The 27761-nt window shown below is 47.9% G+C and overlaps 8 protein-coding genes across 8 annotated transcripts; 2 read left to right on the top strand and 6 right to left on the bottom strand.

Moving 5' to 3' along the window:
* The first annotated feature begins 895 nt into the window (after window positions 1-895).
* Window positions 896-3417, top strand: L228DRAFT_262646 (RNA binding protein-like protein Ligatin/Tma64). Its single transcript, XM_018334434.1, has 5 exons — window positions 896-1080; window positions 1134-1437; window positions 1497-2066; window positions 2127-2628; window positions 2679-3417. Exons 1-5 carry the CDS (start codon window positions 1060-1062, stop codon window positions 3253-3255), a joined length of 1974 nt encoding a protein of 657 aa, XP_018186292.1. The 5' UTR covers window positions 896-1059; the 3' UTR covers window positions 3256-3417.
* A 156-nt stretch (window positions 3418-3573) lies between these two features.
* L228DRAFT_270029 (Thiamin pyrophosphokinase) lies at window positions 3574-4975 on the bottom strand (the record flags this gene model as incomplete). Its single annotated transcript, XM_018335354.1, has 3 exons — window positions 3574-4284; window positions 4402-4475; window positions 4840-4975. 3 exons carry the CDS (start codon window positions 4973-4975, stop codon window positions 3574-3576), a joined length of 921 nt encoding a protein of 306 aa, XP_018186291.1.
* A 2161-nt stretch (window positions 4976-7136) lies between these two features.
* L228DRAFT_232366 (galactose oxidase) lies at window positions 7137-8696 on the top strand (the record flags this gene model as incomplete). Its single annotated transcript, XM_018330596.1, has 3 exons — window positions 7137-7809; window positions 7912-8263; window positions 8410-8696. The coding sequence occupies 3 exons, from the start codon at window positions 7137-7139 to the stop codon at window positions 8492-8494; spliced, it is 1110 nt and encodes a 369-aa protein (XP_018186290.1). The 3' UTR covers window positions 8495-8696.
* Window positions 8697-10066: 1370 nt separating this feature from the next.
* L228DRAFT_178166 (hypothetical protein) lies at window positions 10067-10723 on the bottom strand (the record flags this gene model as incomplete). The annotated part of the gene is made up of 2 exons (XM_018329536.1): window positions 10067-10543; window positions 10604-10723. Coding segments are annotated over 2 exons (236 nt in total), but the record flags the coding sequence as incomplete, so codon positions are not given.
* Window positions 10724-15592: 4869 nt separating this feature from the next.
* L228DRAFT_262643 (hypothetical protein) lies at window positions 15593-16619 on the bottom strand (the record flags this gene model as incomplete). The annotated part of the gene is made up of 2 exons (XM_018334433.1): window positions 15593-16009; window positions 16188-16619. The coding sequence occupies 2 exons, from the start codon at window positions 16617-16619 to the stop codon at window positions 15776-15778; spliced, it is 666 nt and encodes a 221-aa protein (XP_018186288.1). The 3' UTR covers window positions 15593-15775.
* Window positions 16620-17222: 603 nt separating this feature from the next.
* Window positions 17223-19004, bottom strand: L228DRAFT_178145 (hypothetical protein). Its single transcript, XM_018329535.1, has 2 exons — window positions 17622-19004; window positions 17223-17529 (listed from the first exon to the last, which is right to left on the bottom strand). The coding sequence occupies exon 1, from the start codon at window positions 18734-18736 to the stop codon at window positions 17627-17629; it is 1110 nt and encodes a 369-aa protein (XP_018186287.1). The 5' UTR covers window positions 18737-19004; the 3' UTR covers window positions 17223-17529; window positions 17622-17626.
* Window positions 19005-20206: 1202 nt separating this feature from the next.
* Window positions 20207-23673, bottom strand: L228DRAFT_284675 (hypothetical protein). Its single transcript, XM_018336252.1, has 4 exons — window positions 23095-23673; window positions 22409-23032; window positions 21889-22349; window positions 20207-21824 (listed from the first exon to the last, which is right to left on the bottom strand). Exons 1-4 carry the CDS (start codon window positions 23176-23178, stop codon window positions 20681-20683), a joined length of 2313 nt encoding a protein of 770 aa, XP_018186286.1. The 5' UTR covers window positions 23179-23673; the 3' UTR covers window positions 20207-20680.
* A 424-nt stretch (window positions 23674-24097) lies between these two features.
* L228DRAFT_249535 (SPX-domain-containing protein) lies at window positions 24098-27117 on the bottom strand. Its single transcript, XM_018333112.1, has 4 exons — window positions 26362-27117; window positions 26183-26298; window positions 24515-26124; window positions 24098-24457 (listed from the first exon to the last, which is right to left on the bottom strand). Exons 1-4 carry the CDS (start codon window positions 26931-26933, stop codon window positions 24329-24331), a joined length of 2427 nt encoding a protein of 808 aa, XP_018186285.1. The 5' UTR covers window positions 26934-27117; the 3' UTR covers window positions 24098-24328.
* Window positions 27118-27761: the final 644 nt, after the last annotated feature.

Raw genomic sequence — 27761 nt, 5'->3', positions numbered from 1 at the left:
CGAGGAAACCTTGAAGGGAGAAGGGAAAAAATTCTGAAAAGAGAGAAAACGAAACAAGCCGCGAGAGCAACCTGCATGAACTTCTCCACACTGCAGCACCATAGCGATAAGTTTGCTTCAGCTCATTGTCCAGGGAAAGCATTACTGCTTGTAGCTTCGGGGGGGCGCCAATCGATCCATGGCACATCGATAAGGCTATCAGGTTCCGGGAAGGGAACGATCACCGAATAGCGCGCGGGAAAGAGGGGCAGATACCCCAAAAGGCAGGTCCTCTCGTTAGTATCGGCTACCCTGCCGCAACGTGGGGTTGGAGGGGTTGCATCGTTTAGCTGCGCGCGTTGCACGGTTCCAGGCCCGGCATTTTCTTCAGTCCTGCATCCACGTTGAGCATCGAAATGATCATGCGTAAAACAGCTGAGGAATTTCATTCTGTAAGACCATGATATTTGTTAAGATTGAGTTATCATTCGTTATCTATAACATCCAGTCTTGACGGTTGTCTGGATATCACGTGACGAATATCGGGGGTCGATGAGTCAAAGTTGGTTCTGCCTGCTTATCCTTGATGCATTTTCCTTGCTCGGGTAGCTCAAGTACAATTTTTGTCTCCGGAAAAAGGTAATATGCCATAGTCTGAAGCTGACTCATGTGTAAGAAAGTGTCCTCTTCAGGGAAAAGGAGTCCCAACTATTTACTCAGCTGAAGAGAATCGAGTAACATGCCTATTTCGAGCAAGTCGAAAAGGGCAATTGACTCTTCGATATTTGAGATTGAATCCTGTTTTTGGAAGATGTACACGGAGCATCACGGTTTCCAGTCCATGATCAGATCACGTAGTCGTTCATGAAGGACGAGTGAGGTGCTTCGGACGTTGTGTATAAATTGCCTTTTCCATGCCACCACGAGCTCTATCGTCATAAAACCCCACGACGCGGAAAGTGCCGCACAGACGCACTACCACTGCTACGAAAAAGGAAAACAGTTGTAGTAGAAGCCGACTTCACAGAATTCCATCTCCTATTTCTTTTTTGAGAATATTTTGTCTGCTTAGCTTCTATCATGTTCAAGAAAAAGCCCAATGTGCGCAAATTTACTGCATACCTCTTCGTCTTGCGCCGCGCTAACCTTCCAAGATTAAACCATTCTCCCCGCTGCGCTCGTCTGAGCGCCGCCGAGTTGCGGACCAAATCATTGCAGACTTCAAATTGGAGATTCCAGCAAGCCAGGATAAGCCTGAGTCAGAGCAATCGACGCCTGCACCCACCGTATCTACCCTTCGAAATGCTCTCCTCCCGGACAATACAATGTCCGCAAGATTCACTACCACTGCGGGGCCCAACCTGAAGCAGGTCTCTGGAACAGTCTATGCTGGCACACATGATGGCGAGGACAATAGGATACTTTGGATTAAAGTAGAAGATCGGATGTATCCGACCGGTAAGAGTTCTCCATGAGAGCTTCCATTTGGCACCTACTGATTCAATCGATTTCTGCAGTGTACACGTTATGGCGGAACCCTAATATTGTCCCTCTTCTACATACACCGAGTTTCGTACTAGAAAAACTTCAAGGCGGTGCGGATCTCATGACACCTGGTCTGACAAGAGGTCCCCCTTTTCCAACAAATGCCACAAAAGGAGCTGTGGTCGCAATCGCAAGTCATGAAAATCCCACTGTTCCGTTAGCTGTCGGAGTGTGCGAAATCGATGTCAGCAGCTTGCAGAAAGCACGAGGAGAAAAAGGCAAAGCTGTACATCCGGTACAATGGGAAGGGGATGAAATTTGGGCTTGGAACCCGGACGGGAAGGCTGGACGAGCGGCGCCAAACTCTCTTGACGGCTGGGCGGTAACAGGTGCGGATGATTCAGACCTCGAGGAAGAATTGGGAGAGCTCTCTATAAGTGACGAGGAGGAAGGAGCGGGGACACACGGTCAAGGTGTATCTTTGGGGGGAGAGCAGGAGTCGGCAGAGGAACGAGGCCCGGCAGGAGAGGAAGAATCCGCTATGCAGGATGAGAAGCCTTTTGACGAGGTCGAAGTTGAGGACAAGGAGCTGACCACAAGAGGTAATTTGTTGTTCGATTTACCATCGCGAAATATTTCTCAGGGAACTAACTTTTTTGCAGAAATCGATGATGCCTTCCGGAAAGCGTTCTTGTACGGCTTATACCATCATAAAACAACCAACAAAGAGCCGCCACACCATGGGCTTGTCTTCCCGCTGACCCAGTCATTTGTCATAGCCAATCTTGTGCTGCCATACCTACCCGCATATACACCAGCGCAGGCATCATCTTTACAAATCAAAAAGACAAGCTGGAAGAATGTCAAAAAGTTTATCAAAACTCTTGACAAGGAGCTTTTGGTCAAATCAAAGGACCGCAGCGGAGGAGAAATTGTCATCATGGACGTCGACTTTGATGATCAAGCATTACTCAACTTTGTTCCTTACCGGCTTCCGAAAAAGGAGGCTCCCTCTGCTGGAGCGGATCGTGCAGGCGCAGCAGCTCGAACTGCTGCCTCCAGTGACCCTGGACGAGATGATTCGATTGGACAGAAGCTGACCAAGGTCAATCTCTACAAGCCAAAGGACAAGTTCGCTCCTCTCTTCGAAGCTTCTGGATCCAGGTATTTGAACATTCTCCTTTTCTCAAACCCAAATGCTCACACTTTCTCAGTGTCAAAGCCGCCTATGTGGCTAGCGAAATCCGCATCATTGTTACAGCATATATTGAGTCCGAAAACCTCATTGCATCGACCAATAAGCGGCTGGTCAACTTAAACCCCATCTTGGCAAATGCCGTTTTTGATGGCCAGTCACCAATGGATCGTGAGGTCCTTGCGAAAGGAGCTGTACCAAGAGACGCCCTTGTCGAGCGCGTTCTCCAAGGCTGCGCAAATTACTGGGCCATCTTACGCGGAAACGAGAGCATGGACCAGGTCAAGCCAAAGTCTGGAGCTGCGCCCAAGGTGCAAATTGTGCTAGAGACTCGCTCAGGAAACAAGACGGTCACAAAAGTATCTGGCGTCGAAGCGTTCTATATCAAACCCAACCCTCTTGCGGATGAATTACGCACAGCTTGCGCCGGTTCAACCAGCGTCGGACAATTAGTTGGAAGTAGCCCCAAGCATCCAGTCATGGAGATTATGGTGCAAGGTCCACAAAAGGATGCTGTTATCAAGGCGCTAGAGAAGCGGGGCATAAGCAGACAGTGGGTCGAGATCGTCGACAAGACGAAGGGCAAGAAGCGATAATGCCATGCCTTTTTGTATTTCAGCGTATAGTTTTGGACATATGACTCTTTTCGAGGACGCTGGGTCTCTCGTATCTCTCGAAAGTAATGTTTTTGTAATTAAGCCCAGTCACGCGCAAATAGAGGACTCCACGATGAATAACACATATACCTTGCCAAACACGTCAAAAATATTCGTCTCTATCAACTGCTCTTTAAGGATATCTTGATATACTCATCTCCAAAGCCGTATAGCTTCAAGAAGGCATCGCTGCCCGCGCTTACCGACCATCTAGAAAGATTCCAAACTCAAAACATTCGTAATATATTTCCCCTGTCCTCACGACCAGCCTTCGGTCCTTTCCAGCGTAAAAAGAACCCTCTCATTCGTCTCCACCATCAACACGTCGCTTCGTATATGATTACTCGTGCTAACCTGCCCGCCAAATTCTGTCGGCCAGTCCTGCACGTCCCACTCAAACCCTTCAATTGTGATCTTTGCAGGCTTCCCGACTGGAATAATGCCCACGTTCTCGGTCAGATAGCCCTCGCTCATAGGCGTATAGATTTTGTTTTGCCCTGGATGCAGCACGAACGAGATACTCTGCTCGGAATACAGATAGAGATCACGCCCACGCATGAGTGATTTGGCGTCGTGGTAGTATCGTTTGTCGCGGCCTGTGATTGGCTGATTCTCTTTTCGAGGGTTGCTGAGACTCGCCCCTTCAACCTCGGCGCCATCGCCAGGCAGATTGTTTAAACTAGCCATATATAAATGGTGCACCTGTGAGAACCCCTGGTCGACGCGGCCACCAAGGCCGCCGAGAGCAATGACATCCATGGGCTCGGGAAAACGGGCCAAGCGCTTCAGACATTTTGTAAAGTCCGATGAGTACTGGTCTGGGTCTTTGCTTATTTCGACAGTTGGAACAGTCGATGTAGATGGGGAAGAGCTAGCGAAGGATGGGATAGGAGGCTGAGGTTTGTCTTGGTAGTATTGCTCGACTTCGGAGCGGAGGGAGTCCAAGTCGCCATGGATTATGTTGGGGGTCTGGACTGGTTAGATATGAAGCGCGTAATTTGATGAGAGGTATTTGTAGGTTATTGGAGCTTGTGAATGCGAGGCTGTCGGACTGTAGCGCTTTGGATGAGCAAGACGGGAACGTACAAATGATAACCCGCGGTCAAGTAAAAGATCGTGGAGACGATTAGCCCCGCCATCGGCGCATATCTTTACAGCAGCTGTTGTTGGTTAGTATGGAGTCGCTGGCATGGGAGCAGATGCATTGACAATGACATGGGTATTGTAACATTGCGAGACAAGAGAACGTAAAGAAGCGGAAGAATGATGCAACGAACAAATCGCAATTGCGATGACCAGATGGATCGTATAATGACGAGAGATAACGAATGCGCAAGAACACAGACATATGGGAATAATGTACGCAATTGAACTTGCAGAAGGAGAACCAAAAGAAGTCACGCGATGTACGGGTGATGTAGTAACAACTAGCTCTTCCATTGTAAAAAGAAGTCAAGAACAGGATAAACACTAGAGAGGCAAATGGATAGAGGACATTTCAATAAATGTGAAGGAGAAGCATACCGTTTTCCCATAAACGTTCAAATACCGGAATATCAGTAATGGGCTGATTGAGTATCAGTAGTGCGAACTTGGCCTTGGAGCCTTGTTTCATATACTCCACTGGTCTCCACTCATATGGTGAAGTTGAAGTTGCCATCTTGCAGAATTACCATCTATATTCCCTTATACTCGCATCAATTCATTTTCCAATTACGATGGCCATGAAATATTGGATTGAGGGGTCTCTAGGGCGGCCCTGGCGGTGATAGCTAAAGGATAATGGTGGGGCATCGGATCATTATCAGATCGAATCAGATCCAGATCGCGGTCCCTGCTGCGCCACACCACCAGTTCAGCCACAGATAGCGATGATCTGGATATGTAACGACCAGCTGAGGTTGTGCTGGGGCCCCACCACGATCACTGCACGTCCTGTGTTTATCTCCCTCCGCAGTCCCTCGATTTCATTTCGCGCGCTTTTAATGTTAAATTGAAAGTCGATATCTGTCGAGTTTTCAGTCGCTCCTTCATGTGTTGCCTGATCTGTTGAGCAATTTGTTGTCACATTGCAACAGCACACGCTCCTTACTTGCATGATACGCGCGTTCTCTCGCCGACATTGAGATATTTAGTTCACCTCTTTTCTCTCCAGTCATAGTCGTCTAAGCTTTTGCGGAGCATATCGCTGAATTTGTATCTCATGCTTGAATCTTCTGTATCGATTTTTCATTTGCGCTTCGTTCTGCTTTGGCGTTTAGCTTCCTCCCAGGGTTGCTATATTGCGCGTTTTTAGACGATACCCTGTTCACGTACTATATTTCAGTGCTGTTAGACTGTACTTGTTCTTGTTTATTTGCTTCATTTTGCTCTTTCTCCAGATTTAGCTCCGCCGTTGAGGCACTGTCGGATATCAAGCGTCTCGTGGCTTGTATGCTACCTGGCACGCATCTGCCCTTTTTGAGGGAGTCAATTCTCCAGGTTACAATCTATGACGCAGAGAAACAGAAATGGAGCCATCGAATTGGAAATTTCAAAGCGCTGGAAGTCGGCAAAATCTCACGGCAGGATCAAGTCAGTCTTCACTTGCGCCGTCGTCAGCCGCGTCTTCAAGTCGAGTGGCTGCAGCGTCAGCGAACATGACATCAAAGCCAACAGATCCTGCAGATGGCAAATCTAGCTTCATTACAGGCCGCGCATCTCCGCAGCCTCGTGATGCTGCCAGTTTGTTCTCCAGACCCCGCACCGCAGGCGGCACCGATAGAGAGGGTGGGAATGAACGCGGTTTCCCTACTGCTCCTGCATACCCCCTGGGCTCGCCCATACTGTCGCCGCCCACAGATCCTATCGGTCATGGTACGATGGGCAAGGCAGCGTTTAGGAATAGGCCCACGCTGGAACGAAGACCCAGTCCAAGGAGAGAGGTTCTCACTGCAAGCCCGCAGGAAGAATCTGAAGGCAGCTCTTCGGAAGAAAGAGAACAGAGGGCAAAGAAAGGCGCCACGAAAGGATCTGTTATTGGAAAAGTGGCTCGACGGGCAAAGCTCGTACTGCCTTTGAAGCGAGTGCAAAAGGACCCGTCAACTGGAAACAAGATTCCTGAACCGCGGTCATCTCCTTTACTTCCGACCACTCAGCCCTCGGCAAGGAAACCTGAAGAAATCAGCGACTCACCTTCCGAAAGCAGCGATGAGAGCGAGAGCGAAGCTGAAGAGGCGGTACCGGCTCACTTGAAAGAGAAGACAATGCCTGATGTATCTTATCTCGACCAATTTGCCGCGCCGCAGCAACCGCTGACACGAAGAATCGTGCCCCCTGAGACACTCATGCGAGATGATGACGAATTGGAAAGAAAAAAGGTTCCACAAAAGCCTAGTAATGTCTCATCTCTAACACTAACGGAAACTCCTGAATCTATTCCTCTACGATCGAAGACAACTCCAAACATGTCTCAGACGGCGCTTACGTCTAACAATGAGGAGGACAACTCTTCTAATTCCAACGTCGGAAACACCATTGCAGAGCCCCGTCGCGCACAGGAACCATCATCACAAGCATCCCAGAGTAGAAACCTGTCAACGCCGTCCCTCGAAAACATGTCGACACTCAAGCCCAACGTTAGCAACAAATCTTCCTCCGACCTCGGGTTGTCTCCTATTCCCGAAACTTCTGTATTAAACCCCGATGGACCGACGAGATCAACCTCACCCAACCCAACTGCCACGACAAAAACAGCCTCGAATCAAAAATCGTCCTCGAAAAAGACGAAGAAGAAGAAGAAGGTGAAGAAGAAGGTGAAGAAGAGCGATATTGAGGCGTCAATGTCCTGGTTCAAGGTTCCAAAATCTACTTCGGCGTTCAACTTCAAACCCGACCCGCCCGCGCCTCCGCCCGAGCCTGCCTACCAGCCGCGGGCTAAACGACATCCACCCACACAACTTCCTGCTCTATACGACGCCGAAAAAGGGCCAAAAGTTGAGCCCGCGCCGCCCGGGGCCATGTACTGGTCGCGCGCCCGTAGCCTGGGTCACGACCGCCTGCCTGTACGCGCGCATGCAATGTGCACCGTGGGCAGCAATATCTACGTATTTGGCGGATGCGACTCCAAAGCGTGTTTCAACGAGCTCGCCGTTCTTGACGCAGACTGCATGTACTGGACCACGCCACCCTGCCAGGGCACGATCCCGCTTCCGCTGCGCGCAATGACAATGAACACCGTAGGCAAGAAGATTGTCATTTTTGGCGGTGGCGACGGGCCTTCATATTTCAACGACGTATATGTCCTCGATACGGTCAATCTGCGATACAAGAAACCCAAAATCAACGGGCCCCAGCCATCGAAACGCCGCGCGCATACCGCCTGCGTGTACAAGGGCGGATTATACGTGTTTGGCGGCGGAGATGGCGTGCGCGCCTTGAATGATGTGTGGAGATTGGACCTTACGGATCTCAATCGCGCAACGTGGAAACTCATCAGTGCTGGGTCTTCATCCCGTGCCACTACTACCACCACTACGGCCAAGGGCAAGGACGGACTGACTACGACGAAGAATGTTTCTGCTTCTTCGGCCTCCCCTTCGCGTCCCACGGCCAGAGGATACCATACGGCGAATATGGTCGGCTCGAAACTCATTGTCTACGGCGGCTCAGATGGTGTAGACTGCTTCCGCGACGTGTGGATATTTGATGTCGAGACGCTGGTTTGGAAAAGCGTCAATATCGAAGTGTCTTTTCCGCGACTGAGTCATACCGCGACCGTTGTGGGGAGTTATTTGTTCGTCTTTGGTGGCCATGACGGTGTCGAGTATTCAAACGACTTGCTGCTACTTAATCTCGTGACTATGCAGTGGGATAAGAGAAAAGTATATGGTGCGGCGCCCAGTCCGAGGGGGTATCATGCTGCTGTCCTGTACGATTCAAGGCTCTTCGTTGTCGGAGGATACGATGGGTGAGTAAATCTTCGTCGTCAATTCAGATGTGCCGGTGATTATATTGTCCCCCGTGTACACTCATACCCATTTCTACGTCTTGGAATTCCTTGATACTGAATAGCCAATTGACTGTAATGCGTACTAACAGCTCAATTCAAACTAGACGCGTGTTTGACGATACTTTCCTGCTCGACCTCGGCATCAGCGCGTACTACTCACAGATATCAAATTTTACAATTGACGTATAACGCATTTCTGGTCATGTAGTATAGACTTGAACGAATAATGCCATTTCCATCTCTTTTCTCTTTTTCTCTTTTGCATATTCTCCTCTCCCCGTTTCTTCGTTTCTCAATTTCCTCATTATTTTGTCTGTGCAAGCCACATCATCCATCCTCCGTCCTCCATTTTCATGTCCAACTATACCGTCATTTAAACCCACAGCAGCCCAAATCAAAATATACCAGACGATCTCCCTTTTTGAGTCTTTTCTAGGGCGTCCGTTGGTCTGGTCTGGGTCGCTCTTGTGCCCGAAATGCTCCACACCAAGGTGTTCTTTGGTCTGGGTTGGTCTATAAGGTAAAACCAACCTCCAGACCGGGCGTGGGCGGTTTTTTTAACTAAACCCATCTATGCATAAATCTGGTATATATGTGTATATTTTGGGCAAATAACCTGCATTATGAGCATAACTTTGCTGACTGATTGTTGATGTATATCCTATATAAGTGGGCAATGTTGGTGGTGATCACAGACCGGTGGAGGCATGTTCCTGGTCTGATCCTCCTCTCAAATTTGCACACCTGGTCCGGGTTGAGTGTGTAAAAGACCAAAGACCACCGATTTCCACCGGCCCCAACGGACACCCTAGTGGTGTTTTCTCTTATCGGGAGACCAAAGAGTCTCCCAAGAAATTGGTGCTCGTCTTGCGACTCGTCTCCGTCGAACGGTCGAACCCTTTCTGTGAAGGCTTAACTGTTTCGCCGCCTTTCTCACTCCAGAAGCTGTCCCCTCACCGTTTCGGAAATTATACGCAAGGTCCCGAACGTTTTGGATTTCTGTACAGTCTTTTGAAAATTAAGCTTGCAGCCTGTTCAAAAAACGAAACAGACAAGTCCGAAGCACGGTGCACCGCAGCACCATGATTCTAAAAAGACCTAAACCTGGGAGCACTGAAAAGCATTCTTTTCAAGCTTCATTGGCAATTTCGGCCAGAAGTTCCAGAACTCTTGCGGCCTTGCTTTTCAGCTTTTGTCAAATTTGTCTCTGCAAGGGTGGTAAGGGTCTCAGCGCAGCCTCTTTGGGAACAAGCAAGCTGTGACCTGCAGCCTGGCAATACCTTGGTCTTTACCTTAAAGACCAACCCCGACAAGACCAACGGACACCCTAGATGTGGCTCCATCACATTTTTTCTCTGTCCATGTACTTCCAGCTCATGATTCATCAAAGTTGTCTTCAATTCTTGCGGATTTAACTCCGATTCTTGAATCTTGGATCTTGACACATGTTCTAACTCATAATTCGCCCTTTTGTGACATTCTGTCTGGATTCCTGAGAGTTTGCAAGTAGTCCCAGCGGCGGGACGTCAAATGGTCTCGCCGCATACATGTCAATCAATATATAATTGTTTCAAATAGGCAGAGAGCCGAGATGGACTGCACATTGCCTTTTGATGATCTCCTCAGTCTGAAAATCGCAAAGCGTCATTACAAAGGATTTTGAAAGGCGATATATGGATTCGACGATTCGATAATTCGATAAATCATCAATTTGATGAATCAAAGAACCCATGCTCTGTACATGCCATTGACAGTTTAAAAGCCTCAGTTGTAGAATCAAATTTTTAGAATCAAATTTTTAAACCTGTCGATCCATCAGCTCGAGCAGTGGGCATTCTTGCCAACTTGTGTAGCCAAACTCCTTATTTCCAAGCAAGCAGGCAAGCAGACAAGGGGAATGACAATAGCAATGTCTCGACCAGTTACTTGATCTGATTCTGACCATCAGTCTGAACGACAACGCGACCACAATCCGCAGAAAGCAGAGATCCATGTTATAGAAGATTGGCATCTGATGAATGCATCACCTCAAAATAATGCTCAAGTTGCACGAACTATCGAAAAATGCTGCAAGATACGCCTCTGTCGCCTCCTGCAATGCAAGCATTGCAACCTGTCGAAATCACAGCTCTGTGTTGTAGCTCATGGCGATTTCTCGCACCAAACGGGAGAAAGCCAAGTTGGGGAGAAAGAGGCCGCTGCTTTCTTGATAAAACTGGATTTCACGCAATGCCTCCGCTGGTTTGCATTCAGTCAAGTCAGTCGTAGTTACCATTGTAGTTACCTTGTAAGGCTTACCACTAGTTTTGCCCTGAGTTATTGGCTCCTTTACCAGCTCAGGGACATTGAATGGCCACCCATCTTGGACTGCCGAATCCCTGAGCCGGACCCAGTGTCTGTGATTTTGGCGGAATCGTAGTTCGGCTTTTTCGGCGCAGGATTTCATGGGTGGTATGCGTCTGGCAGTAGCGTCATTTTGTTGGAGTAATCTTTGAAGTAAAGTATTAGTACAAAATGTTGCTAGTAAATCTAGGGAATGTTTCCTTACAAGACAAATTAAAATTCTGGTGTGAGAAAATGACGGTAGGGTAGTGCAGCACAATTGTAGTGATCTTTGTAGTGATTCCTCAGTGATTAGTGGTAGACTCTTACATATACAGCTAGGTTTAACTTACTAGAACTATGTTTGGTACTAATGTAGGTGGTAGAAATTTAGAAAGCAGGGTTGCTCTATTGTTAAATGCATGTTAGTAGAAAGTAAGAGTAGAGTAAGAGTAAGATAAGAGTGAACTAAGAGCAAGGTAAAACTATCATGAGAGAAAAGTAAGAGAAGGGTGAGGTGAGGAAGGTAATGAGACATGTAGGAATGAACTCACCTTTGAAATTTATAAACGACATGGAAGGTTTGAAGGTTTCCTTTGTTGCAAAGGTTGAGAGCTTCTGGCTGATCTTGTGGGCTTTAGAATAGATATGGATGGTGGTTAAGACAAAAAAGTAGGCTGAAAATGAGTAGGAGTTGTAAATGATATTAGATCATCAATATTAGTATTACAATCATTGCAATCCTGCAAAGCAACATTGGTTTCACCATCCTCATCACTCATTTCATCATCACCTGAATCTTCTTCTTCGCCGGCTATCTTGATATTAGATGTGTTGTTAGCCGACTTGGCCGCTTGATTTCATCTCGATCAACGAGATGTTGAGAGATCTTCAGTCCGAGGAGCGCTATTGTGCTCACTGACATAATCGGTACAGTATAAATGGACAGGATCCAAATGACAGTCTTGATTCTCTTGCAAAATGCCAATTGTCTACTGTCAATTGCCACAATCCGCATTCCGCAAGTCGTGCAGTCTGGAGCACACTACTATAAGAAGGTCTTAGTGTGCATTTTGTCAAATATAGGTCTGAAAGATATAACCTAATATCTGACTGTAAAAGACGGCAGTCGCATCTTCTTTCGCGGGATAAGCAGGTGTCTTGTTTGAGTAGCAAATGTACCTCCTATTGGGCCCGTCCTTGTTGTGTTGTAATTTCCGACGGGTGGGCGAGTTACCTCGTCAATTCCTGATACAGATATTCCTGTAGCCAATGCCGTCTCTCTTAGATCTTCTCCGATCTTTTGTGGCCTTCGGTCATTTGAATAAACCGATAGGTATTGTGCGACTTCACGTAGCATCCGTCAGACTCCATAAGGCCTGCAATAACGGCCAGACGGAAGTCTTCTTCCATGTGCTTGTACATTTCAGGAATGCCACGGACCCATGACACTTGTTGTCAAACAATAACATGACCTAGACGAAAGGACCCAACTTTCAATAACCCTTTGTTCAGACAGCCATTGCTGCAAATTGCGTAAGACTGGCTCTGATCTGAAATGAAAACAGTTGTGTGAATTCAGGGAAGGAAAAGTGTATGCTAGAGCGAATACAGCTTCAAGACTTCGGTCGACAGGCGATCTTGATGGGTCTCCATTGTTCCGCAATACAAAGAATACTCGCCATATAGTCGAAGCCGAAACAGACTGTAGTTGTAATACTAGTAAAAGGCTGCGTTAAAATTGAATAAATAGACTGAAGGACAACTCCAAAGCCTAGGTTGGATAGTAGTAGAGGATTATAAAGGTGTTACATCATTCTGACATTCGTGGCTCCAGTTTGTGAGTAAGCTGACTGATCTGTGAGGACAAAAGTCCAGACATGCAGGAGAGCAAGCCCTAGCTGAGACGGTGGAGCATTCGTTTCAATGCATGATGGGCCGCGAGTGCGTTGCCGCAACGAAGTGGATCTTTCAGCGTATTTGCCGAAAATGGTTGATATGGATATTACTATAAACAGCAAGGCTAACGGCAAATGAGTGAATGCTGCAACGGCGGTAAATGGGCGTTGGCTTGAGTTGAAATTATATTGTAGCTCTTTATCCAGTGAGTTGATGAAACAATAATTCGTCAGTCGAGCCTAGAGCACATAAGAGCTAACATTGAGGCCAGTGATTTGGAAAAAGGCGTAAAAGAACCTTTAATTCTTCCTTGGAGGGTTGGCGAGGTATTCCTTTCTTTTCCATGAGCGGGAAGTCGAGGACAGCATGACGAACCGACATATCGGGAATTGAGACGAAATAGAACGGGTCTGTGTTGTGTTGAGAGTATTGAAATAGTACAACAGCTTGTTGATAGTGTAACTTGCCAGATCGTCTTTCTCATCTTCCAGCGGGTTTTGTTCTCTAACAGTACCCTAACATGTACTTATCCAGTCAGCATACATTTCTCGCGAGCCTCCACGAGTCAATATATGTTTTTCCATTGCCACATCTTCCAAACGAAACATTCCAAATGTTCTTTGTCTCTTCCAAACCACTTTCAAAAGTTCTTTGTTATTTCTAGGTCACCATACTGCAGTGGCACACGGGATGTCATTGTTACACCGGTGAATCTTGAAGATATTGAGTCAAAACTCCATAATGAACCACTGTTTGCCATCAGTATATGTTATGATATAGTCAGTATAATTCTCCTTTCTGTTTCTCGACAGGAACGAAAGCAATGTAGCTGCGCCACGCCGTCTTGCCGTTTTGCAACCAGTCTCTTGATTCCTTGTATAGTTGCTCCGTTGCTTCTGGGCGTCCAGTCTAGCCTGTCCTCCTAAGATCCAACAACTCGTCCTTGTAAGCGATTGTGTGTATTGACTTTACACCTCCCTATCATCGAAACCAATATCAAACTAATATCAAGATGGTTGACATCAATATTAGATGATTGTTGAAAAACCAGCATTTGACTTGAGAAACCAGCCCAGCTGCCGAAGTTCTGATTTTTCCCCTTTGTAGCGGTTTTCCGCGCTTGCGACGGCGTTCGTCGCTCTGTATCCACAAATATCGAAATCTCGAGGAGTCGAGCTTGTTTGTCCCAGTATTTCAAGGAACGTATAGGTTTCAATGCTTCAATGCTTCATTTTGAATGTAACATGTAACATGTTCAGTGATCCAAGATCGACTTCCCAAATTTCATCCCGCAGTGTTCTGGGGCCAATCACACTTCTTTGCATAACAGTTGAGTATCAAATACTCTGGATATCAATGAATGATCTGCTGGCAGTTGGATTGCCTTGATCCAAAAATATCAACTGCGAGCGAGCTGCGAGATAGCTCTCCTATATTGAAAACCCACGAAAAAAAATCGTTGTTTGCATCTTGACTCAATTCTTGCTGCTCTCCTGATTCCTGAAAGACTCGTCGAGGTCGTCACTCAAGGAGTCAAGCAATTGGTACCTCATCTTGTGACTCAAGCATGTTCGGAACTCGGATTCTCTGCTTCTGTTTTCCTCTCGACTTCGTGGACTCGTCGAGGCCCGCCACCTGCCAATATTCGTTTAGGGCCTGTGTTTGAGCGGTACGGTCTGGTCTGACCGTCTGACCGTCTGACAATCGAAAACTCCGGTTTCAAGGAGCTTGGAGCTTAGTCTTGTTCCCCGAGTTCCCGACTATCCGCGGTTCGGGGAGCTTATTTCCCAGCCTTCCAGGCGTAGATGCGATAAAGCGACGGGGCGGCGAGTTGACAAATCCAGCAGTGCGAGCAGCGAGTCCGCGACTCTTCGTTAAGTTAGTTGGATAGTCGATACATCCACGAATCCACGGCTCCACGGTCAGTTCCATTGCTCTGAGTTCTGGATATGCTGCGGATCTGTGAATTGTAATATATTTCCAATTTTCAAGAATCCAAGAATCCATACGTTGTTTTTCTTTTTTCTTTTTTCTTTTTTCGTTTTGCGTTTTTATTTTTATTTTTATTTGTTGGATGAAAGAGACGGAAAGAGGGGAAGGGCGAGGGAGAGAGAGAAAGGGAAAGGGAAAGAGAGAATATATATTAGAATCTTAGACTCAGAAGAAATACATACTCGATTTAAAAGGACTATAATACCGTCCGCCGTCCGAGACTCCGAGTGGTAAAATGTCAAAAGGACTCGAATCATCGATGGAGGGGTGAGAAGTGGATATTTATATTTCTACTCCTGCTCAACGCATCACTCGATGATTTTATCTTCACTGGCGGGCCATGCCTGTGCTCCTATGGTCCTGTGGACGGTGAAGCTATGTGTTGCGGGCTGCAGGCTGCAGTGATTGCAATTTCTTCACCGTCAAACCGGCCATTATCAGACATTAACCATTGACGAATAACGGTATACCATATTCCAGGTAAATGATAACGATTAATGAATATCAAATGACGGTATTCAAGGTATCCAGTATCCAGTATCTAGTACAGGGTAAATGGTAAGAGTCAAGACCGTAAAGAGTAACTAGTAATGGCAATGCTAATAGTAATGCTATTGGTAAATGTAATGGTAAAGGATACTGGTAAAGAGTACCGGTAAATGGTGATGGTAATGGTAAATGTAATGGTAAATGTAATGGTAAATAGCAAGAGTAAATACCATTGAATCCTGACAGAACAAGCTGAACAATGAAACGCTTCAGTCTTAATTTACTATAACTCTCGTGAATCCAGCAAATTACTGGGATTGTGATTGATAGATGATTCACATCATACTCCTATGTGGCTATGAGCGAATGGCAGTGGGCATAGTCACCGCGCGGCAATGAGGAAGAGCTCGTGGATTGAGGCTGTCGCAGTGTCACTTCTCGAGAAGTTGCATGTTTCAATTACAAAGGATAGAGATACTAATGATGCTGAGAAAACAATAAAACGATAAAACGATTAAGCGATGAAAAGGACGATAATAACAACAATAATAAAACGCAAGTAAAATATCACATTTAACAGCAATCGCAGGCTACAGCAACGCAGGATACAGCAACCAGCTAGACCTTCATCCTTTCTTCCACACAGCCGATAAGTCTTGATCCGTCAATGGCCTGTTGTCATGTTGATAATGAAAAAGGCTGAGAAATAACTAAAAAATGCTGAAGAAGCATAATGAAGAACGCTGAGAAGAGAACCGTATGATCGTATCAGGACTCAGAATTCAAGAACGCAAAGATATTCCGGAGGTGTCCTCTGTCGACGGCCTGCACGCTTTGCCCATAGACAAAAGCAAAAAGGGTGCTCCAGCGAGCATATAGCTTCGAAAAGTCCTTTTCCCAGAGAAACGGCTGCTCGTGCATTGAGTGGAGGACCCTTGCGAATTCTACCTTGGGGCTCGTTTTCATGAACGTCTTGTCAAAGTAGATGGAGGAGATGCGGTACTATTAAGGGTTAGCCAATCTAGTGGACCAGGGCCGGGTTGGAAGCGTGAGATCTCAGGCTTCTTAACATATCGGGATAATCCAAAGTATATGAGAAGAGGTATAATATATGAGAGCAGAGGAAAAAAAAACATGACTCAAAGGGAGAAAGTGGACGGCTGCCTCTATCGTGACTTACTCTGGAAAATTTCTGAACGACAGGCCAATGGTTCTCGACGTCCAAGCCACATGCTTTGATGTCTTCCTTGGTCAAGCGGGCCATGAACTTGAGAAGCCGAGCCTTGGTTTGGTCGGGAGTCGCGGATCGGCGCATCCTAGTTGCAGACGACTCGTTGATGCGTTCAGCCAAGTGTTCACCCTGACCCATCAGCTCCTCTAGTTTCATGGCAAGGCCGGCGATGAGAAACTTCTTGGCGACGTTGAATTGGAGGTTTAGGAGTTTCCTATCCTCTTTCAGCATGCCGTCTAGTTCTTTGACTGTTTCATCGATATCTTCCGGAGATGGTGGGCCCCCGTGGCTGAGAATTTCAGTTGCAAGCCGAGTAAGGTGTCTCTTGTACTGTTGTTGAAAGTAGTCGGGCGAGCGAGGCTGCTCTTGCGATTGGTCCATTGTGTGATGGCGAGGACGATGATTATGATGATGACGATTTACTTTAGGAGGAGCGAGTCTAGTATCACAAGATTCTTTGGAGGACAGGATTAGAGAGGACTGAAGTGAGAGCGTCAATTGGACTTACAGATGAATGAGGAAACGCGGAGAGGGCGATGGGAGGCGATTGTAAACAGCCTTGCTAGACTAAGAGCTCCTGGCGCTCTTCGAAAAAGCTGGCGGAGGACGCAAGACAAGCGATGGTAAGAGATATGGGATGAGCAGTTGCGGACTGAACCAGTCTTAGTATTGGAAAATGGGGGTTGCCGCCCTGATTTGTCAACGGAGGTCAGATTTGCGGTTGGAAAAGTTAACCGGACGCTGGGTGGTCCAGAACGAGGGACTTCAGGCGGAAAGTCCGGCCTCAAATCCATAGAGTTATCTGTTCAAAAGTGTTCGTACCATCGAAGTGTGGTCCTGGGCGGGTTCGTTGCATTTCGATAACCCTTCAACTTTATGTGATATCCTGTCTGGTTTCCATCGATATAGCCGCAATTGTACAGACGTGAATTGATGATATTGTGACCTGCTCTTCAAGAAAAGTTTCACAGCAGATCAGAACAAAACAATCACACACAAAAAAGAACAGTGCAACTGAATTGAATTATAAGTCTCTGATTGACAAGCTTGGAAACAAGGGTATCTAAGTGTGTTGCTTGTACATGTACATCGTGGTCCAGGCTGAGATGCTCGTATGCAATATGACAAAATGCAAAAGGGAAAAAGATATATGATAGAAGAAAGTGTGAGTGATAAAGGCAAAATTAGAAATCAAATCAGAAAAGAAGAACACTGATGCTATCGTTTTTGTTCAACTATGCAATAGAAAAATGTCGTGCTGTTCCATGTCGTAGAAACCTTGTATTAAACACTAAAGTCTGTCAGCCACCTGGGTCTCAGTTCACTAGTTCACCGGAAATCACTGACGACGCGAACTATTGGCATAGGGGACATTTTGCTCACCATTATCACGTTACCAGCACAGCTCCATCGACTTCATATGTCGAGTACTGAGTGGAATTTCCAGTGGCATTCTTCAGCCAGCATCGTCCCTCTGGTCTGATCTCAAGCACAACGGCACGACAGGCATTGATCACACCAGGCATGAATCCCATATCTCCGCCAGTGCCGTCGGGCTTTTGCTTCGTATCGCCATACTGCTTGTTGGTAGAGTTGAAGTTGGAATTGTACCAGGCACACAGTAGCATGCAGTTAGCCATGGTATCGGTCAGGTCTTGCCCAGTGACAAGATTGTCCACCCAGACATCCATGACACCGGGATTCCCAAAAGAAGGCCCAGAGGGCCAATCAGTATCGCAAATGGTCTCGTAGCGTTGCACAGTATTATCAACCATCACATTGTTATTCGTATATGGATCAATAGGTATGGTCCTGGTACCGTTGGATTTTGGACAGCCCGAGTCCGGAATTTGCGAGGCCGTCGAAGTCGATTTAGTCGCAGAGGCAGTAGGAGAAGTAGATTTTGAGACCGTTTTGGCCCCTGGAGCAATCTGGGTAACGGTGATGGTATGGTCGGGTAGCTTCGCGGTGGTGGTGATAGAAGTAGCGGCGGCAGCGGAGGCTTTCGCTGCGGCTGCAGATGCCGACGATTTGGGTGACTCTGAATGATGTTTCGCGCTTAACCCGCCACCGACGCCGCCGCCTACAGCTGCACCAATAACAATGACTGCAAGCACGATACCAAAAACAATCCAAAAGGTCTTGCGGCGCATGCCCAGGATCTTGGGTTTTCCGCTTGGGTCCTCAGCATACGGTGGTGCCGCGCCGTAGCCTTGTTGATCAAGAAGCACCTCTTTTTGCTCGTTGTTATATGCTTGCATTCCATGGTCGACTTTGCCGGGCGAGATCGTTGTCCCAGGAGGGACTGGTATAAGACCCGGCTGCTCATGGTTCTGGTAAGATTGGAGATAATGCTGCTCCTGCGGATATTCCTGATTGTCATTCTTTTGCGCTGGCGGAGGAGTGTTTAGAGGCGTTGTCACGTCGGCCGCTGGCGACTCTGGCCGGCTCTCTGACGAACCGTTCGCGGAGTGTGACTGTACGGTATGTCGTTCCATATTTGCGGATGCAGCAGTTTGTGATCCAGGCTTCTGCTTAGACCTGACCTTCTCTGCTTTGTCCACGCGATTTCGTACGCCTGAAACTTTGAGGACTCAAAATTCCGATGCTCCTTGGTCGAGTGACAATTTCCCGGGGCGCTGAGACCAGGTTTGCGCGAAGATGGAACCAGTGGCACACAAGAGGAAAGTGGCAGCGCGTTCACGCTCCCCTCACAATAACAATGGCGGATCCGAATTCCTGGTGATAAATGGTCCAAAGTTCCAGAAAATCACCAGGTTCAGGGAAACCTTGCAAGAACGGGGAGGCGACAATAAGTCTTGTGTTGGGGGCCAAGAGAAGTAGTCCGTCGGAAATTGCGTGCGGCGCAGTCAAGAAAATCGAGCAGCAAGCATAGACGAATCTGAAAAGATATATTGAACCAGCGAAAAGACGCAATCTATAGCTTAGACAGACTGTGCTCTATTCATGGCGAAAAAAATCGCAAGGACAGAGAAGGGGGAGAGTTGCAAAGCGAAGAGCAGGAAAAGGATACTCAGGATAAAGAGAGAAATGACCGGCACCGGTCAAGCACGGGCTGCACAAGTAGGTAGGTAGAATCATTGCTAAAAAGCATCAGTTTTCCATTGCCCACTAAGCATGGCTGCTGCACCGTTAATTGATTTGACCGTGGCGTCTCGACCTCCAGAGGATTTAGCTGGCTAGGTCTTACGCCAAGCATCGCGGTCCCGTCATGCTGTTAATATCATAAGGGCCTGGACGCATATCGCACAGTCCACCGCCATGCGAGTTGCAGTTGGGGAATCATGCAGGGGCCCTGAACTCGTAAAGATCGACGTCGGGCGGGGAGGTGATAAGTTTGCGTTTCAAAGTACAATACTCCTCTTTCGTGATCGATAAGCTTCAAAGTATCCAATTCATCAAACGATTTGCGCAGCACTGCCCCTCAACTATGCTGGCCGTGGTTGCCATCTTGCAAAGCTCGAGGTGCAAGTGTGGTGAGAATATGGATTATTCTTAGGAGCGGATTTGGCTTGCTGGGATAATGGATAGTGTATCAACCTTCTGATGCGGAGTCTGTGTGCTACCAAAAGTGTGAGACGCCGATTGAACTTGTTTTGGCCCCCACTCCCCTTCATATACTTGGTAGTTGGACAATATAATACACACACCGGTTGTAGTTGGAGTTGCTTAGCAGGAGATTGTGCACCCCTGGCCCGTCAAGCTATAAAATACATACCGCTGGGCTTAACTCCGTCGCCGCATGATTGGGTGTGTTCCCATAACTCGTCTAGCGGGATTGCGGTGCAAGTCGGGGATCCTTGTTAGGGCCTGTTGGTGGCTTACTCCACGAAGTGCATCGCCTACAACTGCATTCCGTAGATCGCTGCCCAGAATAAGGGACGCACTCTTCCCTCATGATTCGGTGATACCGGGAAATGGAAATGATAATATTCTATGATGAATAACGTCTCTATGATATGTCCCGGTAGATAAGAAGACGTACGTAAGAGGTCCCGTGTAGGGTCTCCTCTTATTTTCTCAAATGATTGGGCCTGTGGTAAATATAACTAGTAGACGGAGAATATCAAAGCAACCTTAGCGCGTGAAATACTATATGGTCGACATGGATGTTTCTCTTCCTTGACGACGCATCTCCATCATGGGGAAGGGTACAAGGCAGATGCACGAAAATTTCTCATCTATCGCCTATTGGTATCAAGCTTTGGGGGCAATTGCCCTTTGCTGGAGATACGTGCCATACACAGAAACTCCAGTGGCTCTTTCTATCACGACCAGACCCATTGATTGGACTCACTCTCATGAATTCTGATCTGAAAACCCATCTAGCTGAAGATACCTCCATACGCAATGGACAAACAATGCGACGCAAATCCGCTGGATATCATAAAACAAGAGAAAAAAAAATCAGTCAGACTCATCTATGCAAAACTCCGTCGTTCAACCTTTTCCACGTCCACATCGCGTCCGCCATTGGTCAAAATGACGACGCTCACACAAGCCGCATAAGCTTCGCGGATGGCGCATGCAGCGCAACTTCTCCGAAGATCAGCCGTGATGGCACTGAGACCCCAATGCGCGCACCATGCTCGGGCAAAGACTTCATTGTCAGGGACCCCAAAAGCTTCCACGACAAGAACCATCTCAATGTCCGGGACGTACGTGGATGCTGCTTTCTCTCGATCGCGTTCACTGTCGCTGAGCGAGTTGCTCCGACCGGGTCCACTGCCACGTCCAGCCACGCTGGAGGATCGACTATGACTGGAACCTGAAGGTGTCACGGGAGTAGCTGTAGCTGTATTTCCCCAGTGATGCACATTGTGTAGATTAATCACTTTGCAGAATCGGTAGGCGAAATCGAAAAAGAGCGGATGCGGACCAGCCACACATGGCGCCGCGTAGACGAAATCGACATTGTACCGCAGACGCAGGGGCAACGAACGCCCTTCCATGGCAAAGGTGATGGCTGCATCAAACGTCAGTGGGGCATGAGGGCTACCGCTGCTGCTCTGCGGACCCTTGCGGGCGCGGAAGTTTAGTTTTTCGATGCGAATCGCATCCGTGACATCTTCGGTATCAGGTGCCACGAGCTCGTAATCATTGACCGGATAGCTTTCATCGGCTGGACCAAGAGGATCAGTGCGTTTGCTCATGCTTCGGACATCTTGAGGGCTAAGGCGCTGCTTGATCCGACGCGTACGAATGCAGGCAATTTCGATGCGCTTCAAGTCTGGACTATAATTGCAAGGCCCAATCCAACCGGCGATTTGGTTAACCCCTCTGGCCGCGCCCAAGACTTTACCTACAACACACTCCCACGACCAGTAGGTGTTTGTCCGGTACTGAAATCCGGCATTTGGGTGCATGTATGTTAGGTACTTGAGAGCCTCTCCTGTGTCTTGATCACAATCGATCAACGAATTCATGAGAAGCCAAGGCAGCGTTTTCCCAGGAAGAATGACTCCAGTAAACCAAGACATGGCATCGGCGCTCCGGTCTTCGACCGCCGTCTCCTCACGGTCTCCTTTGCCCAGGGCATATTCCACCTCGCTCATGTTTGGCCATCTGGAGTTTTGGTAGTTAATAAGACAAGCTCTTTGTTCACATGCTGGCCAATGCTTTCCCTTACTTTAGTGTCCAGGCAAACTCTCGAAGTGTCTTAACCTGTCGCTTCTTGCTTTTGAGCTCGAATGAAACCTCGCTTGCGTTGGAACTGGTCTGCGGCTTTCCAATTGACATATTCTCTAACCAGCGCTGAGCGAGTGCCAGATCCCACGAGATCTTCGGAGGCAGCTGGGGCAGCAATTTGCGTTTCGCAATGTCTGAATGTTCTGGGCAGTGTATGCGCAGGTAGAGTTCGACCGCCAATAGTAATTGGATAAAGAATTGATGATATCTGTTCTGGTCGCGACTGGTGAAAAATTTAGCCACCATCTGGTTTTCTGGCCGCCTAAAATCAATCCAGTCTGACCGGCTCAAAACCGTGATCAAGTCCGCAATCTGCTTCTCCATTCCGTAGTGGGGCTCTGTGTGCTTTTCTGGATCATGCAGGAGGTTGCCATATAGACTTTGATACAGCTCTTCCGACTCCTGTTTATGTGATTAGAATGGACATTTCTTTTCTCCAGGGTCGGGAATGGATCGCATACGCTCTCTTCTAGGCCTCCCTCCAAATAACGCAGTCGGTCCAAGGTTGCGAGTAGTCCAATTTTCCGCGGTTTAATTTTTGAATTCACCTCCACCGTTGCGTTCAAGTTTCCAGAGGCCGCTGCCCAGTAATTGAGCGTGACCGTTCCCGGCGATTTACCAAAACAATACGCCATACTCGGTTGCTCCAAAGCTTCCCATGGCCAAGGTTTCTTCTCCGTAGGAAGCGAGAGTGAAACGTCACGGAACGCTTCGCATTGAAAACGGGCACGGTCCGAGCCCTTGGTCGAGTCGTTGTCTATGACTGCATAAAAGTGGAAGTTTCCTGGCGCCGCATGGGTAACATCATCGCAGTAGCCTGTAAAGACGGGGGCCCCTTGGCAGATATATTGCTCGGCTTCATCAGGTTGGAGATCTGAATGAAGGGTGTAACATTGTGGCGGCCATTCTCTTACTCGTGGTAACGTCGGCAGAGTCAGGGTAATATCCTCTGAAACGTTACCATCTCGGGGGTGGCCGCGGTGCGATTGTGATTCCGAAATTACTGGAACAGTACTGTCGCGATATCGTCTACGCCCGTATAGAGAGGTTCGAACTGGAGACGGCTTTCGATTGAAGCTTCCGCTCTAAACCCATATTTGCCAAGTCAGAATCACATGCCTTCTTGATATTGAATTTTTCTCCGTACCTTCGGAGTCGGGTATACTTCTGCATGATGGTTATCATCGCCATAAAAGTCAGACTTCATGCCGCTGCTTATGCTGCCATTCATCACTGGGTACGCAATGTGGGGAAAGACCTGAATATCATGCCACGATTTTGACCTGGCGGCGGAGACGTGAATGACGAATGAGGCTCTAGTGGGAGCGCTGGATGCGGAGAAGGATTAAGAGATCACGAAACCCCAATCCCGTGAATCTTGATTTGTGGGAAAGGTCGCATGAGGAAGCTGGTTCCCGTAGTGTGGGTTGAGGCCAATACTGGAATGTCAAGAGATACAGATAGAGACACTTAACAGGATCACAGGGCGGCTAGGTTCATGGTCATGCAAGTTGATTCTTCCACCGATAAAAATGTTCTGAGTGTTGGAAGACGTCTGCTGTTGGAGTAGCCCCACCACGCCTCTGTGACTCCACAGCTCCGACATACAACCGTCGATAGAGGCTTCTCTTATTGGGGAGTCTAGACGTTGAAAAAGGCGGTGGCTCTGCAGGCAGATCGCGTACATAAACGGTCGGCGCCCTTGACACTCGAACGCCGATCAGCCATTTAGCTGGCCACCAGCGCACAAGAGCAGCCATGTATATGAAGAATTAGTTAAAATCTGAAGAAGTTGAAAATGTGATCTCAAAAACTAATAACGACTGCCAGCAGCAAAGTAGATGCGGGTCGCGAGTTCCATCCTTCTCATTACAACCTGTCGACTATGATAGCTTTGCCGGGAGTGTTATAAGGCTCGTTTGTTTAGCTGGCTCTGGGTTCCTTATTCTCTCTTTTGTCAGCCTCACTCTCATGCTCTTAGCACTACTCTGTAGGTAGCTCGTTCTATGGCATGCCACTAGATGTCACCCCGCAGCAAACCTACCTTGATTGGGGCCAGCACATGAATCTTGCAATCTGATAAATTCATAAATCACGAAAGTAATATTTCACTGGGCATCAACGCCGACTTTGATGACTGCGCAAGCATTGCAGTCGATAAGAACATAGTTTTATTTTCTTTTTATGAATTTTCCCCCTTTGATTGGTTGGGTATATACAATATTACGTCCCTAGAGCACTAGGAGCGGATGACTTTCAGGTATTTCTCTACAAACATTCGTACATATAGCCATAAATTCGCAATTGCAGTCTTCGCTCTATAAATTCGACAGCAGCTCTTACCGGAAGCCATCCATAATTCCTCGAGAGTCTCAAGGACCTTAGTAAGAAGTGCCGGCATCGGGTCTCTGCTGGACAAGTCCATGGCCATTTGCCAACATGTCTGCTACAAGAGTAGCCGTCTCGTTTCTCGCTCCATGCGCATTGCGAGCTTCCATAACAGCATGATACTGACTAGAATTAGCTAACCATGTTTGATGTAACGGCATTTTGATATGTGTACGTACCTTGAATCCGAAGTTGAGGCAGAGTGCAATTGCAAGCCCCACGCAAATTATCAGGGGGCCGACAACGTTGTCAAAGTCTTTGCCACTCCTCTCCTGGATAAGACGACTGCGATAGATGTACATGGCCCACCCCCAGACGCCGGCAAAAACTGCGATCAGAGTGTAGACAATGGCGAGGATTCGGGCCACATTGTTCGATTCACCTGCGGCATTATACAGACCCAGAGAAAGTGATGCCAACAGCACAGATACATGCTGCCATTTGATGAAGGTTCTCTGATTCGCAAGCCAGACTTTGGCCTCCACCTTGACGGGTCCCGAGTCTTTGATGAATGTGCCAGGGTGTCTCACGCCTGGAGGAAGCTCAACGCGCTCTCCTCTGCGCGCCCGCGCGTACTTTGATGTAGAAAATGACGGGAAAAGAGAAGCGAGACCATGCGAGGTGGGTGATGCAGCCGCCTCAGGCGCCTGTTTTCCGTCATCGTCTGAATCGCGCTCCTCACCAACTTCACCAACTTCACCTGGGACAGATCTCGATCTAGTCGCGGTAAGTTTAAGCAACTCGTCTCTCTCGCTCCGTTTCCGGTCAAAATGTCTGTCGGCTGGCGAGCCAACGACTGGCTTCCAATAGGGGCTGGACTTGGAGCCAAGGAAGCTCCCTACAGCAATCTCGTCTTCTGCACGCTTGGCTTTCTTCTCCTGCTCTTGCTCAAAAGCCTGAGCCGGGTCCTTTCGAATGTCCGTATCAAGTTCGCCCAGCCAGAATGGGAAGCTGTTGACTTGGTCCTCAAACAATTGTGCGACACCATGCACGAATTTAGAGAATCGAGGTGCCTCCTTGACCAAGTGTGAAGACATCAGATCCGAGACCCACTCAGGAGTCTTCTTTGCCGGGCCTCCCCGGACTTTGATGTCCAACAGAGCATAAGGGAATCTAGAAATTTCACCCTTACGGATGTTGTTATAGGGGAACTCCATCTGAGCATCGTCAATGTCCCTGCGATGCCAGTCCTCTGGATCTCTGCACGGACGATCAGTATCAAAAGAGTCTTCTCGAATGAGGGCAAGCTCTGTGTCGAGCGAGATCCTCACTCGGTCGTCTCCCGGGATCTGGAAGGCAGTGCGAGTGTAATTGGCGCGCAAAACGGGTTGCAAATTGTTTTCCTTGATGGCTTTCTGGATCTCATCCACACTCTTCTCCAATGCTTGAATCTCCTTACTGTCTGGTCCTGATCGATCTTGGAGTTTCCGAACCGACTTCTCCATCTTGTAATCACCCTTGATGAATGACTGAATATATTTTTCCTTGATGGGAAATCTGACTTCTTCACTCTCGTCGCCTTCCTTGGCGATCTTCTTCTCAAACATGATTTCAGGCTGTTCGGCGAGCTGGCCAAACCATCGTAGGCGCAAAGACGACGAGTCCGGAGCACGGTCGACTTTTTGCGTGTAGAGGGAAAATTTGGAGTTGTCGAAGTAAAGAGATGTGATGGTCGGATCGGTGCGAGCGCCGTCAGCGACCTTTGATGTCTGCGGGTTATAGACCAGAACAGGGAGACGACGAAGAATGTAGGTTTTCACTTCCAGAAGATTGTCGGGGTGCACCCAAACTACGCCCGTCAGTTATAAGTTTGAGGCATATTTGCTTTTTACCAATGAGTAACTTACACTTGTAAGAGCTGTAACGTGAGCTGGTGGGATCAATTTCGGCCACGGACATAGTTCTCTCCTTGGGCACTTCTCCTTCAAGATGTTGGCGGACGAAGGAATACATGGCAGACAGTCTTGCCTTCTAGTTAGCAATCTCGTCCAGAATACACCCTAAAGGAAAGTTGTAGTTGAATTACCTGTAGAGAAGCGGAGAGTAATTCTCCGAGTTGAAAGGAAGAGCACTCAGCCGCACCTGCAGAAGCGGCTTCACTCGGTATCGCTGTCCTCGTTTCCGGTCATGCTTTTTAGCAGCTTTCAAGAAGCCCGTGAAATTGATTCGACTGTATTTTTCAAGCTCATTTATCTCTTTGGCAATGTTGTCAAGCTCCTCCATGATCTCGCGAAGTGTTTCCTGCTTGGAGTTGTCCGACATGTCAACTTTATCATCGCTCGGATTGGGCTCTCCATTCTCTTTGCCCTTGCTCAGGAGAGCTTCGAGCCTCGTCTCGCATTTGGCAGCCCGCTCACGAAGCTGCTCAAAGGTCTGATTTTGGAATGCATTGACCTTTTCGAGCTGGACGTTGATAAGCTCCTCCACAAAGGTTCCCTCGTCCTGCTCTGTCCACTCGTCGACTTCATCGTCCTGATCCGCTCGAGAGGCTTTCCCCTGGCGATCCTCGCGCAAGATGTTTTTGAGCTTTTTATAATCAATGTACTGCGATTCCCAAGGTGGGTAGATCGAGTCGCGGAGAGTCGTCCCGAAGCGCATCTTTGGAGATCGATTCGAGACCAGTCCTTAGCCGAACTTGGCGTGAAGCTCAACTTGGAGGTCTGGTCTAGAGATAAAAGCTGCAAGCCAGCCAAGAACGGGAATTGAATAGACAATGGAGAACCACTTGAACTTGCTATAAAATTCAGAAACCCAGATATTAGAAAAAGTGGGAGAAGAGAAAAAGACGTAAGTGTGGTGCAGAAAGCCAAACACATGCAGAGAGGACCCCATGTTTAACCAGGTCTCCAAGCAGCGCTTAAGCGAACCAATCCTCGATGCTGCTCCCAGCACGTTTCACCTCCATGGCTTTCTCTCTCACCGCTTTCTTAATTGAGTAAGGTCTATCGGATCTTTCCGCCCCGACATATGTTGAACACTATCAGTTCTCACTACTGCGGAGTACTCTAACGACAGGCCGAGCTTCAGTTCTGTTAGCGCTTGAAGAATTGTAATCAAGCTCAAATACCATTCAGAGTTACCTTGGACTAGTACTGATTGCTTATTGTTGCGAATTATTTCTAACAACCTGCTCACCCGGATACACATATATCTAATGTCTGACGATGCAGGTGAACCTTTGCGAGCATTATCGGGGATCATACCGAAGCTGCACCACGTGCTTCGAAATATTGTCATTAATCCCTACCCACATGTCCCAAACCCTCCCAAAGTGAAGAAGCGCGCTTCGGTTGCCTTGGCAGTTCGCATTCGGCCACATCCGCTTTTTCAGCCGCCTTCCAGCAATGCGGGAATTGCAAGCCCCGCTAGGGGAGAGTTGAAGTCGCAACAAACGGAGGATGAGCTCGATGCTTTCTTTTCACAGCC

Source organism: Xylona heveae (genome assembly GCF_001619985.1).
Source record: "Xylona heveae TC161 unplaced genomic scaffold L228scaffold_9, whole genome shotgun sequence".
Taxonomy (NCBI): Eukaryota; Fungi; Ascomycota; class Xylonomycetes; order Xylonales; family Xylonaceae; genus Xylona; species Xylona heveae.
The sequence above is the reverse complement of the archived record's forward strand: the minus strand, read 5'-3'. Positions and strand labels throughout refer to the sequence as shown.

Bases quoted from the DNA above. Each gene is read 5' to 3' on its own strand.
- L228DRAFT_262646 (XM_018334434.1), top strand. From the start codon at position 1,060: ATGTTCAAGAAAAAGCCCAAT. The intron at 1,438-1,496 runs GTAAGAGTTCTC...CGATTTCTGCAG, and splicing joins AGATCGGATGTATCCGACCG to TGTACACGTTATGGCGGAAC. The intron at 2,067-2,126 runs GTAATTTGTTGT...ACTTTTTTGCAG, and splicing joins CAAGGAGCTGACCACAAGAG to AAATCGATGATGCCTTCCGG.
- L228DRAFT_178145 (XM_018329535.1), bottom strand. From the start codon at position 18,736: ATGGAACGACATACCGTACAGTCACACTCCGCGAACGGTTCGTCAGAG.
- L228DRAFT_284675 (XM_018336252.1), bottom strand. From the start codon at position 23,178: ATGAATGGCAGCATAAGCAGCGGCATGAAGTCTGACTTTTATGGCGAT. The intron at 23,033-23,094 runs GTACGGAGAAAA...ATATGGGTTTAG, and splicing joins AAGTATACCCGACTCCGAAG to AGCGGAAGCTTCAATCGAAA. The intron at 21,825-21,888 runs GTAAGGGAAAGC...CCAAAACTCCAG, and splicing joins GAGTTTGCCTGGACACTAAA to ATGGCCAAACATGAGCGAGG.
- L228DRAFT_249535 (XM_018333112.1), bottom strand. From the start codon at position 26,933: ATGCGCTTCGGGACGACTCTCCGCGACTCGATCTACCCACCTTGGGAA. The intron at 26,299-26,361 runs GTAATTCAACTA...CTAGAAGGCAAG, and splicing joins TACTCTCCGCTTCTCTACAG to ACTGTCTGCCATGTATTCCT. The intron at 26,125-26,182 runs GTAAGTTACTCA...TGACGGGCGTAG, and splicing joins ACGTTACAGCTCTTACAAGT to TTTGGGTGCACCCCGACAAT.